We start from the raw sequence: 18,968 nt of genomic DNA on the forward strand, positions 1-18,968 counted from the left end.
TTTAAATTTATGAGTCTGAAATGAATTTCAATTTAGATACATTAAAGTTGTTTCAATAAGAAGGTATTAATTGAGCAGAAGAGAAATATTTGCAAATATTACATTGTGAAATAGGAATAGGTGTGGGGAAATGAAAACATGGAGAAAGGGTGTAGTTTAGGATAAACTGTTTCTTGCTCATTGAATTTCACGTACCAGGATGTCAGAGTAGCTTTTGAGTACTAAGCTGTTTCTATGGAATGAAACAGAGAAGTAAGGTATTAGAACAAGACAAATGTATCACAATAATAATGATGATGATTATCATTATGACCAGGATCTATTGTTTACTCTGTTTCTGTCCATTCTTTTTGCTTTGAAAGCATTAGTTCCTTTAACACCCCCCTACATTTCACTACCTTTATCTTTAATTTGCACATAGCAAAAAAGAGATTTAATAAGATAAATTGCCCCAGGTCATAGCACTAATCAGCAGTCAAGTTCACATTGAAATCCAAACAGTCTGACTTAATCGATGGGCATCAATTTGTGATGAAGACATGAAAAGACCTGAAATATGGGAAAAACTGGTGATGAAGAAAACAGCATCTTTCCAAAGAACATATAAATCCCAAGAGTAAGAGGAAGCAGCCCATGAACAAGGAGATAAATAGAGAATTGTTTTCATGACTAAATTTTTCATTTTAAAGGACTTAGTGAATAGAAATTCTAGGAGGGAGAGGAACAGAAAGGCAATGTGTGGGAAAAAAATGATCTTTTGGTTAAAACATGCTGAGGTTTGGCTGTCATGTAGACACAAATTTGGAATCATTTTTCAGGCAGATAAATAGAAGAAAAGCCAGATTGGGAGAGATGCCAGACTTAGCAGATAAAACCTGCAGTGAGTCCAGTTAAATTTGAATTTTAGATAAACAACCATAGTTTTGTTTTGGCTAAGCTTGTTACATGTAATATTATAGATGTATTTATACTAAAACTGTTTTATCATTTTTTGGAAATGCAAATTTCACCAGGTATCCTTTACTTTTGTCTCACCTCTGGACAGATCAGAAATAGATTTGAGCATCATCGACATGCAGAGAGACCATTGAATATGTAGTGTGAACGAACGTCATTGCTTGGATCTATTTTGCTCTCAAGCCCCGCCATCTCCATGAACACAGCTGCTTTACTTACTATACAGTGAGAGGACTGTGGAGCAGAGCCCAGTCTTCCCTTCACTCCAGTAGACTGTCCATCAACCCCTGGCCATGTGAAAGGAGCTGGAAAGGATCTTACTTTCCCCAGGTTTAGAATATGTGAGTCGAGATCCTACTGTTGGTCAGCACTGAAGTTTTTGGTTGTGTGTTTTGCACAAGTATGATGACAACAGAAAATGGACACAAAGTCAAATACAAAAATATCTAAATAGGAGCGAAATAACTAACAGCCATTGTTTGCATATGACAAGCAATCCTCTGAGGGATTCTTATGTATTACTCAATCTTCACAAAGTCATTACAAAATTGTTACTTTATTATCCCAATTTTACTGATGTGAAAAGAAAGATAAATTAAGCAATTTAACAAAGGGCTTAAATAACTTGTCCAAGGTCACTCTGGGCAGTGGCAGTCTTACAAGCAAATTTGCCTTCAGAAAGGGCTTGATAAACTCTGGTAACCTTGCATCTCAATATAACTACAAAGAAAACTCTGGACTTGCCCATTAAGCAGTTGTTGAAATATTTACCTTAGCAATTACAACTGAGTGACAGAGTGCTGTGGAAGAATGAAAGACACTAGACAGGAAAATGAGTTACAGGGGACGTGAAAGAATGCAGAATAAGTGTAATTATTCCATTAGTTCACAGGACCATAGTAAAAATAGCTGGGGTGCAGGGTGGGGGTGTTTTAAGAGTAGGTCAATGTGAGTCTGAGGTTTTAAACTTTCTGTCTTTATTTTTTCTTTTGATAGAAATCCACTTATGTTTGAAGGTAATATATTATATTCAGGCTTCTTAACTTAAAAATCCAGCTCTGCCTTGTAAAAAATATTAGAGTTGGTAGTCAGCTACATTTAGTAAGGAAGATGGGAAAGGAAATTCAGGCTTTGTCCCTGAGCAGGAACCAGTGGCCATACACTGCCCAGGAACTGCCTTCTTGCAGGCAGGCAGGCAGGCAGCTCCCTGTCAACCTGGGGTAAATGAATGTGGTCTGTGCTTTAGAAATTTCCAACATGGAGAAATTGGCGTAGGTGCACTAAACTATGGTAGAAAACCACAGTAGCCATCCAAATACAGGAATCATTTGGAGGAAAGGTTCTAGACCAAATATAAAAACTCAACACTGGGAGATTTGGAGTGTTTCTTTCCTAGAGATGGTCAGCAACACATAGGTCTGAGTATACTTCCTTGACACTAAGTAAATATTTTATGCTTTTCTGTATTTCTTGACTGAAATCTTCCTTTCAGAAAGACAAGAATGGAAAGAAATCTCCACCAGTAATAAAATTTCTCTGACTTCAGGACTTTTTGACTTTTTGAGCTTTACTTTTGTGGCTCGTGCAAATTGAGCTTTAATTTGAGCATGCAAATTCCTTTTGGGTTTTTTAAAGACCAGAGCACAGTATCCTGGGAGAGAGGTGAGGGAGCCAGACAGGCCATTTCCAGGTTTATTCAGGTAAGGAGGCAGTGTAAGTGTAAGGAGAGAGAGCAATGGATGAAACCAGATTCAAATGAAAATAGGAAAAGTGGATGCCTCCATTCTTATAAGGGAAAAGGAAAACTTCCCCAGAGCTTGCTGATTCTATCATTTGCATCTTGAATGTGCCCTAAAGGCTCACGTGCTAAAGGCTTGGTGCCCAGGGAGGCTCTGTGGGAGGTAGTAGAAGTTGGAAGAGGTAGCCTTAGAAGAAGCCCTTGAGATCACTGGGAAAGGCTTTAAAAGGGAATCATTAAACTCCTGCTCCCTACTCTCCCTGTTTTGCTTCCTGCCCTTGAGGTAAACAATTTTACTCTACCACATGCTTCTGCTGCCTCACCACAGGCCCAAAGCAATGGGACCAACCCATTGTAGAATGGAAGTTTCAAACTGTAAACCAAAATAAGTCTTTTCTCATAAATTTATGATCATGCATTTTGTTATTAGTGACCAAAAGCTAACAGGTGAGAAAAACCTAACTATAACTCTGGAAAATGGAAGGAATATATCTCTCTTGATGTCCTAGAAGAATATTGACTGAAATCTGTCATTAGAAAGTGTGGCTGGTGAAACTCTGTGATAAACATTGAATGCTTTTAGGAATGCTTGTCTTGCTTACATCTTCTCTCTTGCACATACTTACACTTAGGGTCAAAATTTTTTACTTTTTAAATTTCTCATAGGTTTCTATTACCTTACAAGTTATTACTGTATGGTTTTAGATAAGTTGTTTAAGATTTTTAAATTACGGTTTCCTCACTTATTGCATAGCTATAGCAATAGTATTTACTTCATAGCATATGACATTTAGGTGTGATGATGCATGTAGCAAAGTAAGGTCTCAATAAATTTGAACTATTGGTGATACTGATATTGGTTTATGACTGTCCCTTCTTCTTAGCACATTGCAGAGAGTTAATGAATATCTCTGGGAAATGAATAAAGCTTAATGTTTATTTAACAAGAAAATAAAGCTTTTCTTCTTCATCAAAATAATCATCATAATAAAAGGGTGCATACATAAATAGGGAAACTGGCATGCAAATCAATAATTAATCAATGAGTTTGTGTTTTCATAGATTTATTAAGTATATATTTTATGAAATACTTTCTGTGTGCCAGCCATGTCCTAAGCCTAGTGCATGCAGACATGAATAAAAGGGAAAAATTATATATCAGTATGGAGTTTAAATTTCCTGAGGACAGAAGATGTGAGTAAGGAGTTGAGCATGCAGCTCAGTGGTAATAGTTTGCCTAGCACGCATGAGACCCTGGGTTCAATTCCCAGCACCACACACAAACACACACCAACACAAATATGTGAGTAAACAAGCTAATTTATAATGTCCACTAGTGATAAGGACCAGGAAGAAAAAGTTACATAGGGAACAGGAAGTGGGATTTGAACAAAATGCTCTTATATTTCTGCTGAAATCAGTGAGTTTCTCTCTACAGAGAAATTACTTAAAATGAGTTTTGAACATGATTAGGTACTCATTATGAGAAGTAAAGAAAAGAATGGAGGTGAAGGAGGAGCTACTAGTGTAAAGGCAAATATTTAACAAAGATTATGAATTATTTGGATAAACTCATATTGATTCATTGAAGGTTTATTAAGGACCATACCTAGTGGACCAATTCTATGGCCTATTCTCTGCTAGACATTTTAGTTTAAATGAATTATCTAAGATTCCTTTCTATGTCAGCACATTGATAGCTACATTATATACATTCCAATAAAAGATAGAAGGAGTTTGTTTTTGTCAGATTTTTCACTGCTGCATCTAAAAGACCTGACCAGAACAATTTTAGGGGAGGGAAAGTTTATCTAGCATCTCATGATTTCAGACATTTCAATCCATAAACAGCAGCCTCCTTCCTCAAGGCTCAATGTGAGGCTGAACATCATGGAAGAAGAGTGTGGCAGAGGGAAGCAGCTCACATGAAGTTCAGGAAGCAGAGTCAGGTCTCCACTCACCATATAAAAAATACATACTTCCCCGAAGTGCCCCCACCTGCTTTCAATTACCACTCAATTAATCCCTCAGATGATGAATTCACTGATTGGCTTTTACACACCAATCATTTCCCCTCTGAACCGTCTTGTATTACTTCACACTTGAGCTTTTGGGAGACACCTCATATTCAATCCATAACAGAACTATTTTAAACAAAGGACTTTTAACTAAGGGATTAACAAAAGTGGTAGGTTTTTAATTTGGGAGACCAGATAGTAATAGATGAGAAGGTACATAAATAGCACAAGTGCCAAAGACTAACAGGAATAGCACATTAATGGGAAAGGATAAAATGAGATTCCTAAGTAGAAACAAAGACATATAGGTATATTAAAGAACATTGACCAGTTGGATATAGAGATGGGAGATGGGTGCAGGAAGCCTCTTCACACTTTCGCCTGGGGGACTGTATGGATCACAGCACCATTATCAACCAATCTGTATGGTCTCTGTAGTTCACAGGAAGATGAGTGACAGAAACACAATAAAATACAGAAAAATACCAAGCCTCAGAATCTCCAAGTTCATAGTCAGAACCTTAGATGATCCAGTGCTTCAATTTAGTCTCCAAATTTCAAAGGCTAGCAATGATATATGTCAAACATATTTTCAAATATTAAAAAAATAGAAAAACCTTTATTCAGATTGGCAAAACTGATCAGTTATATTGAAATTTTGATCTATAGACATGTTGAAATATTAAACTCTTCCTTTGTGATAACAGAACATTTTTAATTATTAAAGAGTGTTTGTATTGATTTTCATCACTGGATTGCCTGTGACCAGTCGAATGAGTTTGATGATAATAAGTTATCATGATTTATGTCTGTAAATTTTTTTTCCAGTAGAGGTAAAATAACTTACTCTTTGCATTCATATTTCAAGAAATTATTCATCCTCCAATTTTATTCTATAATGTTCATGCAGTACCCTAACTTATGCAACCACTGCTCATTGGAACACTGGGGGTATACTTACAAGTATTATGCCTTCTTCAAAATTAGTGCCTATATTTTTCATCTAGAGATTTCCTCTCTAGTGGCATTCAGAAGAAATGTGTTTTAATATTGTATGGATGTAATATATATAAACAAATGTTCAGTTCTCCCAACAGAACTACTTAGTGGCTGCAGTTTTGAAATGTGTTTCATGTTCCCAGCTTCCAATTCTTTAACAATCTAACCAAAAGTATAAATGTAGTTTTTGCTATATGCTTCTAAAAGCTATGACATTCAGGAGAATCAGTAATTATTTTTGGGCACAAATCGAATTTAATAGTATCTGGACAGTTCAGAACAGAAATCAAAAGGGTCTTCAAGTAAGACCAGCCATTAAACCAAATGTGCATGATATACATGGTCATCTGTAGTCGGTGTAATATCTGTCTAGAGAAAATTATATAGAGTTCTCATATCTTATACATTACAATGATTCTTTAAAAGGAAACATGATTTTCCAAATACATTTATCAGAGCAAGTTTTTATATAACTACATTCCTAAGAAAGAAAATGCAAATTTGCATGCATACTAGTTTACATATTGTTGAATTTTATAGTTGATGATGAAGAATGAAAACTCAATGATGAAAATAATACAGAATAGTAACTGCATAACTAATATATAGGGACCATTCCATGCTCTTTTAGTTTAAAGCATGAAATAACTATTTGATGACTCTTATTTTGTCCAAGGGATTTAGAACAGACTAAATTTTAGGATTCAAGACCACACAGGAAAAATTAAATACTTCAATTGCAAAAAAGACTGTGAATTGATGGTTTCCATTTTAACAATATGTGAGCATGGTTATGTGTTTCTCATTTCATTCTCACAAATACAATGAAGGGCAATAGCAGGGTCAAATGGTGGTTCCATTCCCATCTTTCCCAGGAATCTCCAAACTGCTTTCCAAATTGGCCGCACCAATTTGCAGTCCCACCAGCAATGTACAAGTGTACCCTTTTCTCCACAACCTCTCCAGCACTTGTTGTTGTTTGACTTCATAGTGGCTGCCAATCTTACTGGAGTGAAATGGTATCTTAGGGTGGTTTTTATTTGCATTTCTCTGACTGCTAGAGATGGTGAGCATTTTTTCATGTACTTATTGATTGATTGTATATCCTCCTCTGAGAGGTGTCTGTTCAGGTCCTTTGCCCATTTGTTGACTGGGTTATTTGTTATCTTATTGTCTAATTTTTTGAGTTCTTTGTATACTCTGGATATTAGGCCTCTATCTGAAGTGTGAGGAGTAAAGATTTTGAGATGGGAGGGAAAGGGAGAGATGAGGAAAATTGCATGGAAATGAAGGGAGACCCTCATTGCTATACAAAATTACATATAAGAGGCTGGGTGGGGAATGGGAAAATAAATAAGGAGGGAGATGGATTACAGTAGATGGGGTAGAGAGAGTAAAAGGGAGGGGAGGGGAGGGGGGATAGTGGGGGATAGGAAAGGGAGCAGAGTACAACAATTACCAATAGGGCATTATGTAAAATTGTGGATGTGTAACCGATGTGACTCTGCAATCTGCATTTGGGGTAAAATTGGGAGTTCATAACCCACTTCAGTCTAATGTATGAAGTATGATATGTCAAGTGCTTTGTAACGTTGTGAACAACCAATAAAAAAAAAAAAATGGATTCTAGTAAAATCGTGAAAAAAAAACAAATACAATGAAGGCCTTTTATGTGAGTGACTGGTCTATTGAACTATGAATTTCTTTCCTCCCTCTCTTTCTCCTTTCTTTCTTCCTCCCTCCCTCCCTCCGTCCCTTCCTTCCTTCCTTCCCTCCCTTGTTTGGCTTTCTGATTTGAAATAAAAACTATATATAGGTAAAGAAGATTTATAGTTTTTCTATGAGAAACTGTACATAGAGCTATTTTCCCCTTTTGAAGGGGAATAAGAAATATATCATAGGGGTCCAAACTTGAATTTAAGTTCAGATATGTCTGGTCATATCCGATACACTGTTGGAGCAGGCTTCTCTGGACAATTTTAAAGTTCTCCAAGAAGTTTACTAGATGAGTGCTCCAACTGTGATCACTGTTGAAGTTCTAAAGTGCCTAACCAAGAGTGATAGACTTGAAGAAGAAACGAAAGGGAATTCGCTCTGGAAGAACTGAGGAATTTTCTGGGTGGGAACAATCCTAAGGGAAGAAAGAACTGGGTTATTTGATCTTGATTGACTAATGGGGCCAGAATTGGCAGCCAAGAGGGGGTCTTATCAGCAAAGCATCTAGTGCACTAGTAAAATTCAATTGTGTGTCATCATCCATTCATAAGAAAGTCTACAGTACATTAAGGGCCCTCTAATAGAACACAAAAAGAAATCTGAAAATCCTACACCTGCACCCCCTACCCCAGTTTTCTAAAGAACATTGTAACATATGATTCTTTTGTATCATGGCCATTACAAGTAGGTCAGAATTATAAGGGACAATGGCCCTCAGTTGATGAAAAACATAGATTGCTTAGGAAATAAATATTACTTGCCAATCTGCTTCATTCCACCAAAAGAAAGTTTGAAAAAAATGCAAGGGCATGACTGACTGGAACAATGGTACCAAGATGATATTCATTGAACAGCAATATTGTGTAGCAGAATATGAGAATGGCCATCTCCATAGTAATTCCAGGAACACTTAAAGGACACTTATCCTCAGTGAGTCAATGGAGGTAAGCTGTTTTCATTTATCATTAATATGATATCTTATGCTCCTGAGTTTCTGTAAGAGCACACTAGAAATGTTCTCATTAGACTGTGTTATTGGAACACAGACCTCACTTCTTCATGGTAAATTTCTTCACAGTAATTGTTTTGTTAAACTAATATAAGAAAAAAACATAGAAAATAACAAAAATATATTTATTTTAAGCAATCAATTTATGAGATAAATGCAAAATATAATTGTTCCCTAGGTATTTGCTCGAAAGATAATGTCATAGTAAAGGTGGTAAGAAAATTAAATACAAATGAGGAAAGTAAACTAGAATGCTTATAGATATTAAATATGCATTATATCATGAATATATGGAGCCACAGAAATTGTTTTATATGTTCATAGAAGTAACTTAAACAATGATAAATATCAATCAATTGATGATTGAGAAAATAGGGTGGATTTTTTCAGAATAAGACAAGGGATATGAGCAAACACAATTGAAGGTTTTTCTCTGCTTCTGTTTTCAGTAATCATCTAGTAGAAGTGAGAGGATCCATATCCTCCATAGTATGATGGGCGGCCCAATCCATACCCATAGCCTCCAAAGCCAGAGCCAAATCCATAGCCTCCATAGCCACAGCCATAGCCCAGTCTGCGGAAGCTGCCGCAGCCACAGCCATAGCCATAGCCATAGCCCAGGCCACCAAAGCCTCCAAGGCCGTAGCCCAGGCCTCCATAGTAGCTGCTGTAGTAGCTCATGGAGTCAGGTGTGGTGAGTTGGTTTGCTGTTCAAGGCAAGATCTTGAGTGTAAATGTCAGCAGGTGCAGGGAGCTGCTTATATAGTAGATCAGAGCATGTGATAAAGCATGTGCCCTCCTTCTGTATCATTCCATGCATTATACTTGTCTGAGACAACTCATTAATCTATTGTCTCTTGAAAACCATTTACTAAGGATGTCTGAACTTGCTTGGCTACCTACTTAGATGTCCTTTATATTATTGCTTTAATTCTATTGGAAGAATTTGCTGTTTTTTTCCAAGTATACACATACCAAATCCTAAAGAGAATTCTTTATTACTAGCCACAAGATATCAGTCATTAAATACTTTAAAATATCTAACTAAATATATTCTAAAGGAATTGTATGGTCATTATAATGGATTCTGCAATATTTCAAGTAAAAGGCAGGCGGGATTTTTAAAGTTACCAATTTCTTGAAAAGGCCCACATATTTTGTAACATGAGAAACAAGAAATATTTGATTCAGTGGCTGAAAGTACCAGAAAACAATAGCAAAACATCACCTGACTTTAGAGTTTTAGAACTTTCACTAAACACAGTTGACATATTTACTTTTGGATTTACAAACTAATATCCAAGATATTTGTACAATCACCAGTGGAGAGACTAGTGTACGGATCACAAACCCATCTCAGGAGAAGTTTTCCCAGAGTTCTCTATTTAGAACCTAGTCCTCTCTCTGTAATAAGTTCTGGCTTCAGCAATCCCACATGCAAGACTACACATGCTCCTTGCATCATCTCCCCCTCTTTATCGTTAATCATCAGACATGAGGCTTGTACCTTTTTCAAATCTCACTTCAAGCATCACCCAATGTCCTTTGCTCCACTCTTCATCGCTGTATCCAGTTGAAAGCATGAATCATGTAATATGGTTTTGACTATAACCAGTTTTTTTTTTAAATCAATACTATATCCCTTTTATGCAGATCTCCATGGTCAATAAAAATTTACCCTTGTCTTCACTTGGCCTGTTCTGAACCCATTTTTTGTTTCCAGGCAATTTCTTTCTTTTTTTTTTTTTTATAAAGAAAATACATTTCTCTAGCTCATAGTTCTGGAGGCAGAGAAGTTCAAGATTGGGCTGCAGCAGCTGGCATGGGCTTCTTGGTACCTCCTAACGTGGAAGATGGCATCTACCTTGCAGGAGCATGTTCAAGAATGGTGAGTGGGCACACATGGAAAAAAGGGAGGTGATAAAGGGGAACAGACACTTATCACAACTTGCTGTCACTGTAATTAATCCAGTCCCACAAGAGTGAGGACCCTCTCCTGGGAGAAAGGCATTAACCCCTCTTTTTTAAAATTTTTTTTATTAGTTGCTCAAAATATTACAATTATCTTGACATATCATACATTTGATTCAAATGGGGTATGTAATCTTAATCTTATTTTTCCACATGTACATATTGCAGGATCACATTGGTTATACAGCCACGTTTATACATAGGGCTATACTAGTGTCTATTGTATTGTGCTGCCTTTCCTATCTCCCCCTCCCCTCCCATCCCCTCTTTCTACCCAAAGAGAGAGAAACATGTCCAGGCAATTTCTAACTATCCTGTCCTAAAATGTCAATCAGATCTTTCTAAGATACTGATAGGTTATTTCTCACTTGAAACATATTTCAACTCTTAAAATCATTTGGAAAGTTCAAAGGATTTTTAGTAGTTAGAATAACTTAAGAAATTCTCTAAAAAAAAGACAAAATTACAAAAAAGCCTAGACATAGAGTAAAGAGACATTTTTTTAGGACCAGTTGTTAGCCGGGTGTTCACAGCGTCACTCAGTTCAGCCCAGAGAGGAAGAAACACCCAAGTCTGACCTCACCTTAAGCCTCACCCAGTGCACATTTTAACATTTGAAACTCATAAAACTTACTTGTTTCCTATGACTCTAATTATACTGATAAGATATGTTTTATATTTTTGAGTAATATTTCAGTGACATACTTTGAATACTGTAGTAGTTTATTCATAATTGAAAAGGGACACATTTCCCCCCCCCACTGGGTTTGTTCCCTGACCTATTGTCAAAATTAAGAATAAAATTTAGTTAATACTCAAAAAACATTTTTTGAATGAAGTATATGGTTATATGACTTTAACAGACATTAAAGCAAGGCCACTCAACACAATGAGAGCTACTTACTGGTTATTCTAGAAAAATGTTCAAGGCTAGACATGAGTTCTAATAAGATGTCTGGTATTAGAATGTCACTGAATCCAATACTAGTCTTGCCCTGTGATACTTATGCTACTCTGACCCAACTTCAATCCATTTTTACTCACCATTTCAGAAAAATTGATAATTTCATTTTTAATGCACTATTTAGAACTGTAAAAACATTACATACTTAAGGATTTCATATTCTTCTTGTGTAACTCTGTCATTGAATGTGATTATGATCAAAGCCTATTTTTGGTTTTGAGGCATAAGGCTGTCTCCATATATGGAAACAATATGATACACAAATGGAAAGCTTTAATAGTACAGTGAACTATACATATTCAATAAAGAAAACATCTATTATTTGTGTAACTTATTTCTTCACTATAAAAACAAGAAAAGAACAGTTTAAAAAGTATGCAAAAAATCTGTTTGTTGCTTTTTGTTCACTGAATGTACAAGTTAAAGATGTCTCAAAGGAATTTTATTTAAAAGGATGGTATTTTGTCTGTCATTTCACTGGATCAAAAGCACATTTGCATCATTATTAATTTTTTAGAAGTTTTAATTTGTGACCTAGAATTCCATTCATTATGGGTAGAGGAAGAAATGAAAAATGTTTTTGTATTTTTTACACAGAGGGAAATAACTTTTGTTGTGCTTTCAAATATTTTTTTTTTCTCAACTTAAATATAGATCAATGTGATCTTAAAATGAAATTATGATATGGATTATACGAAGACTATCAACATCAGTCATAATTATATTGTTTACTACATGGACAATATCCCTAGAGATACCATCCATGTCAGAAAAAAAAAATGCTTCTAGAGACACCCTGTGCAGCTGATTCAGGCTATATAACTTGATCTTTGACAGATTTGCATAGTTCTGTTTTCCCTGCTCAACCCACTATGGTGGTCCACTCACATTCAACAACATTGACTGAAAAAAAAGAGCACTATATGATGACATTTGGTTTGATTTTTAACCCAGAGTTGAATTTTAACATTGGGTCATTAGATAATGACATTCAGAGTCAGATAAAATATTAAGTGTTTGGTTCACTTATCAGTATAAGAAAAATAAAATGTTAAATAAACCTAAGTATTAATCTAAGAAAAGGGAAATACTAACAAGGTATGGTGTGATATCACAACATATGTATATATACCAAGTCCTGATTAAATCAAGGCAACCATATTTTTCTTCTCCTTAATTTTTCTTTATGTTTGGAATGTTTTCTATCTTTCAATTTCCATATATTCATTTACATGCATTTATAATCATGTGTGCACTGTATTTCTACTTGACAATTTTCAAAACTTAAGTATGGATACATAATTGAATTAAATAAACCAAACAAAAGCCATATTTTTAATTTCATATTAGATCATTTATTGGGAATTTAACCAGCTCTGCATCTCCAATCTAGGTTGAAGTCACAAAATAATTTCTGATTTCTCTGAAATTCTTATATTTCACCTGTTTTTAAGTCTAAAGTCATCTAAGTCCATTGACTGAAGAATGCTTTAGCAAGTCCCCTCATAATAGCAGATGTTGAATTACTAGAGCAGGATTTCAATAGAAGCAAGAGAATCCATATCCTCCATAGCATGTCGGACGGCCACACCCATATCCAAAGCCTCCAAAGCCAGAGGCATATCCATAGTCTCCATAGCCACAGCCATAGCCCAGTCTGCGGAAGCTGCCACAGCCACAGCCACAGCCAGAGCCCAGGCCACCAAAACCTCCAAGGCAGTAGCGCAGGCCTCCATAGTAGCTGCCATAGTAGCTCATGGTGTCAGGAGTGGTGAATTGGTTTGCTGTTCAAGACGAAAATGCTAAGTGTGAGTGTCAGTGGGTGCAAGGGGATGCCTATATACACACCTGTCCTGAGCCTAGCATGTGGTAAACCCGGGAGCCATTGTTTTGTATCATTCTAAATTATTAGTTTAGTTGAAGCAACTCATTAATCTGTTTGCTAACACAAGGAGAGGAATACAACTCGTTAAAATTTTTTAGATTGCTTCACTGCCTGGTTAGTCTGAGCTTGATCTCATTACATTCTTTTCTTAATGAGACAAAGTCTATGTCTTCAATGTTACAAAATTAAAAATTTCTGGAATAGAATTCTTTATAATGAAGCATGTTGCATCATACAACTTTGATAGTGTTTTCTCATTAAATATATTCTTATTTCTATTTTTCATATTATTCTTTGGAACTGGTATCTTTTACACCAATTCAGATTCAAATAAATGGTCAAGTTTAAAATCTTGAAACCTAGCACAGTCTGCAAATGTAAAATTTATTTCTTAGGTTGAGAAATCAAGGATATGCTTTACTTCAAAACAAAAGCAATCATTTTGAGTAGATAAATCTGATTATCACTGATAAATATGGAAACTGATGAATAAAAAGTCATTATATCAGCTCACAAAACTCTTTTTAATTTATCAATGTACTAAACTTTATGTCAGAAACTGAGGGACCGTCCAAAAATAAATTCTTTTATAACCAGCCTGAACATCTGTTCACATATACTCTCTTCATGCCATGACTTACTTTTCTAGAATAGATTCTATACAAAGTATCATCTAAATGGTCAGATGATCTTGGCTTCATGCTTTACATGCTTTTCTTCATTGTTTACTATTCTTCATAATCCATTCGTCTATTTTCCTTATCAAACCTCCCTTCAACCATGTGTTGAATTCATTCCCAGCACATACCAACACCATTTGGTTATTTTGTTCTTATATGTTTCTACAAGCAGACTTTCATTGTTCTATTCATATGTCTGCTTTGAGAATTATGCATCTACCTTTGCATATTGTTTCATAGTTTTGTGTACTTCATTACCCTTATTTCCTAACAATCAGCTAACATGTTTACACAAGACATTACTTATTAAGCTTACAAATGTTTTAAGAAATATGTCTATGCTCCTATATGCTATTTTTAACAGGGCATCTTAAAGTCCTGATGCCTAGGAAAATCCCCAAATATGAATCATAGCTTTGAAATGGCTGTAAGCAGAAAACAGGATAAGAAGGGAGCAGATCAGTCTTTGCAGAGATCTTCAACCCCCTCTGCAAAGATGGGAAACCAAGCAAAAAATGTAAACTGCACTGGAATATGACCATGTCTTGGGCTTGGGTCTTCAATCAGCTTCGCATGACTTTAAACATGTATGAGAGTATTTTTGTTCTTTAGGTATTTGTTTAATTTTGTTTTGAGATATACAAATTATATTCTTGGTAAGACATTTTCTCAACTGGATTCTTTCACTATTCTTCTAAAAAGGGAGGAAAAACCTATTTGTTGGATGAATGAAAAGTGAATTTGACCAGTACAAAGCATAGAAATGATCTAAAGTAGAATATGGACTCACAATGGCTCATGGGTTTGAAAGGAATATTTAGCTCAATATTTTCCATGGCTGTTAAATATGTTTTTAACTTTTATCAAGATTTATTCCATCTTTACTTTTCATTCTGAAAAAGGTAACTGATGGCAAATTTTTTCATTCTACATGAGTCATTTTGGAGGTAAGCAAATATAAACATGCCAAGCAAGTTTAAGAATCTCATGAATGCTTGGGTGAATTTGTTAGGTTGTGTTGAAATGATCAAGGGCTGTTGATGTTATTGCTTCTGATGCATATAGCTATGCCTATTTCACATAAAAACAGATAGGTATTGCAAATTTTTAAAAAATTCTCAGTAGTGAAATATGCCCTGATATATTTTTATTATTTAATCTGATTTATTTTCTCTCAAAGAAAAACAGTTATCTATCTAATGTATATCTCACTGTGATATGCATTCACATATATATTTATATATTCATAAGTTATAAAAATATTCTATAAAGTATAGGAATGAAAGCCAAAGCATTCAAATACTTTTTATCAATTTTTTTAGGTTGAAAAAAATAACAATGGCAATATACTTTGGCTGCTGATTACTTTTAGAAATTGAGAAACATGTATTTCTTTTGAGGTTATTTTTCTCTTAACTCAGTGGACTCAATAACTTGGACAACTGTTTATCATCCTTTTCTTTGCAGATGGCTCCAAGAAGACAGTAAACTGATTATGAAGCTTAGATCCTGTGTTGCAAAATAGTGAAAATATAATCTTCCATTGGCCAATTCTTCCATTGGAAGGTAAGAGACCTTTCTCCATAAATTTAAACTGTTTTTTTTCCAAAAACTCAGATAAAAAGTAAGTTATAAAAAGGAACATAATAAAAATGACAATACATTTTACTAGGAATCCTGTACCCATGACTTCCCAATCTAGTAACACTGATGATGGTTTTTGTTTTTATGCCTGTGTCTGTTGACTTTGGAACTATAAAACTGAAGAAGAAATTTCAGTGTCCTTAAAGTCAGGACACACTACCCCCTAAACAGTAGTCTCCACAGACCTATCGTATTGGTAGTATGGTTTTGAAATTAAGCATTTCTTCACTTCTGGCTTTCTTTGAACTGTTACGTTTCACTTATGATTCAATGAAGGGATTTGGTTGCATTCAAGACTCTACAGTTTATCATATCTGCTCAGAGGCCTTGTGAGGTCCCTTTCAGAAGGAAGGGAGCATTGGAAATCCCAGAGGCATCTACTCATCTGCTCTGTGTATCAGGAGAGAACTTTAGGGAAAAAGTGGAGATGTGGTCATCACTTTTCTATTCATTTAAAACATAGATCACCATAATTTATAGTTTCCAATTTTATTTTCCTTGTTTCATAAATACAAGCCATTTTGATCTGATAATCCTAGCATACTGTTTGTTGTTCAAACATTGAAGTCAGTTCTCCTTTGTTCATGTCTCTTTTTATTCAGTTCTTAAAACCTTGCATTTATGAGTTTATTTCACAATAAAATTTCCCTTTGCTTTCCTTCTGTTCATTTTTTCATACACAAGCAATATCTATCTTGTTCTCAAATATATTAAATATTAATAGGGTCTTAAATATTGATTATATTCCACCTCCAAAGACCCTGTAGAGTTCATCTAGAGACTACTAACACTGGGAATGTCTTTTAATCTTCAAAACTATAAATACAATGTAAAAAGATGGGGTGTAGGAAATAATATTGGAGACAAGTAGTTCCTCAACTGTTTCAGGACCCAACACTAACATGAAGGCTGGATAATCCCAATGCAAATATGCCTTCAAATTGATTTTAAACATATAATTAATTGATGTTTTTACATATTTACATATAGAGATCATTTTTAGGATCATTGATTTTTTTATTCTTCTGAGTCTATAGTGATATCTTAATATTATTTTAATTTGGTTTACCTAATTCCTAATGATATTAGTGATTGTTACATACGCTTACAGGTCACTTTAGATATCCTCTTTTGTGAAGTGCCTGTTCAAATATTTTTTCCATTTTATATTTGGCTTATAATATTTTAGTATTTATTAGCAGGACTTATTTACATATTTTTGTATATCTATACATTTTGTCAGACTTATGAATCGACAATAGTTTCACCCCTTATGTAGTTAGTTTTATTTCACATTAAGTAGTATCCACATAAGAATATAATTATATAGTGAAATCTACTTTATTAATCAATTAATTTCATGTTTAGTGCTGTTGGTTCTAATTAAGAAATATTTAATATTATTACTTAATATTTTTGTCAGCTTTCTTTAAAAATTTTTGCCCTTTAATCAATTATTTTAAAGGAAACTAAACAGACAGTGGTAATTTGAGTATTTAATTCTCATTACCTCAAGAGAAAGCCACAAATAAATCAAATAAATCAAACAAGTTTTATGGTGTCACCTTCTACCTATTCAACTTTGCCAACAATGCATCAGTTTTGGGTCTGATGATTGTATTTTTATATGTTATCCAAAGGATAAGCAAATATGTTCCCTGCAAGTAAAGATATCCTGGAATATTTCTTTGTAATTCTCCAAGAATCCATAAAAGCAATAAATTCAATCTCTAATACTATGATAATGCTATATTATAGTAGATGTACTAAGCATTTTCTCCTGGTAGTTGCATTGATTATTTTTATTTATTATTACAGAAAACTGAATAAATATTGTTATACTCTACTAAACTAAGTAGTGAAGTCCTCCACTGGAACCACTCAGCATTCCTGCTTCATGCTTGCCAATGTAAAGTAATGTACTATGACTAAATGGATTCAAATTCTTACAGGCAGGCTGCATAAAGATATTTTTCTATGCTTAATAAGCAAATCTGAAATGGGTTGGGTGTGTAGCTCAGTGAGAGAGTGCTTGCCTCATACAGAAGGACCAAGTTTCAATCCCCATGCATTGGTCAGATTTCCATTGCTGTATTTAATTTTCATTACCTCAAGAGAAAGCCGTACAACAGAATAAACAACATAAAAATCTCAAGGAGGAAAAGTTTGTCTTGGCTCATGGTTTCAGAGTTTTCAGTCCATGATCAGATGGTTATACTTTTCTCTGAACCTAAGTTAAGACAGAACATCATGGTAGAGATGCAAGATGGTAAAAAGCTTCTCAGCTCTTGGCAGCCAGGAAGCAAAAAAGAAAAATAGAAAGGGGCTGGAGCAAGATATAGATCCTAAGGGTATGCTTTGAGTGACCTACTTCTTACAATCATGCTCCATCTGCATGCAGTTTTTACCACCTTCCAATAGTCCATTTTTATTAACTCATCAATGAATTGATCCATCAATGAGGTCAGAGCCCTCTTGACCTAATCACTTTCCCAAATCTCCTCCTCTGTATACTACTGCATGAGGATCCAAGCCTTTGATATATGGTACACTGGGGACATTCCAGGTCCAAACATGATAACACACACACACACACACACACACACACACACACACACACATGCTAGTCTGAATCTTTCTGATTCATTTTAATATTTTAATTTTATTTGAATTTAGCATCAGCATTGTTTACTACTTACTTTATTCAGATACAGTTAAAGAAGGATCATCAGAACTAAAATGCTTAAATAAAAATAGATGTTTAATGTGGAATGTGGACAAATCTTCATAAACTGAATGTGGTAATTGCATAAACCTAGGAATAGAATTTTTAGGGTTTTTATTTAATTACTTTTAGAAAGCACTCAAGAAGAAAAATGAACAACAAAGATAAAGCTAGCATTTAAACACATAAATGCATTGATAAATGCCATTCAAATTAAGACAGCTGAAATATTCTATATTTATTCAAGTACAGATAGAGGACATCAGGATGCATGTAATTACAGGATGAAAAATACTCTTAAAATAGACTCTTAAAATATTTTTTTGCTATTGGTTTGGTCCAGAGAAACATCGTTTGATTCAATTTTTGCCAAATTTGCTTAATCCTCTTATGGACTCAGAAGTAATGTTCCTCTGGGGAGGATTTCAGTAGAAGTGAGAGAATCCATATCTTCCGTAGCATGATGGACGGCCACATCGATATCCAAAGCCTCCAAAGCCTCCAAAGCCTCCAAAGCCAGAGCCATATCCATAGCCTCCATAACCATAGCCACAGCCCAGTCTGCGGAAGCTGCCACAGCCACAGCCATAGCCATAGCCCAGGCCACTGAAGCCTCCGAGGCCATAGCGCAGGCCTCCATAGTAGCTGCTGTGGTGACACAT

General features: G+C 35.0%; 2 protein-coding genes across 2 annotated transcripts; both read right to left on the reverse strand.

Moving 5' to 3' along the window:
• Window positions 1-8,893: 8,893 nt before the first annotated feature.
• On the reverse strand, window positions 8,894-9,118 carry LOC308653257 (keratin-associated protein 19-3-like; the record flags this gene model as incomplete). Its single annotated transcript, XM_081301848.1, has 1 exon — window positions 8,894-9,118. The coding sequence occupies one exon, from the start codon at window positions 9,116-9,118 to the stop codon at window positions 8,894-8,896; it is 225 nt and encodes a 74-aa protein (XP_081157974.1).
• A 3,793-nt stretch (window positions 9,119-12,911) lies between these two features.
• Window positions 12,912-18,968, reverse strand: LOC308653256 (keratin-associated protein 19-3-like; the record flags this gene model as incomplete). Its single annotated transcript, XM_081301847.1, has 2 exons — window positions 12,912-13,029; window positions 18,814-18,968. 2 exons carry the CDS (start codon window positions 18,966-18,968, stop codon window positions 12,912-12,914), a joined length of 273 nt encoding a protein of 90 aa, XP_081157973.1.

Source organism: Spermophilus citellus, assembly GCF_964194105.1.
Source record: "Spermophilus citellus genome assembly, chromosome: 7".
Taxonomy (NCBI): Eukaryota; Metazoa; Chordata; class Mammalia; order Rodentia; family Sciuridae; genus Spermophilus; species Spermophilus citellus.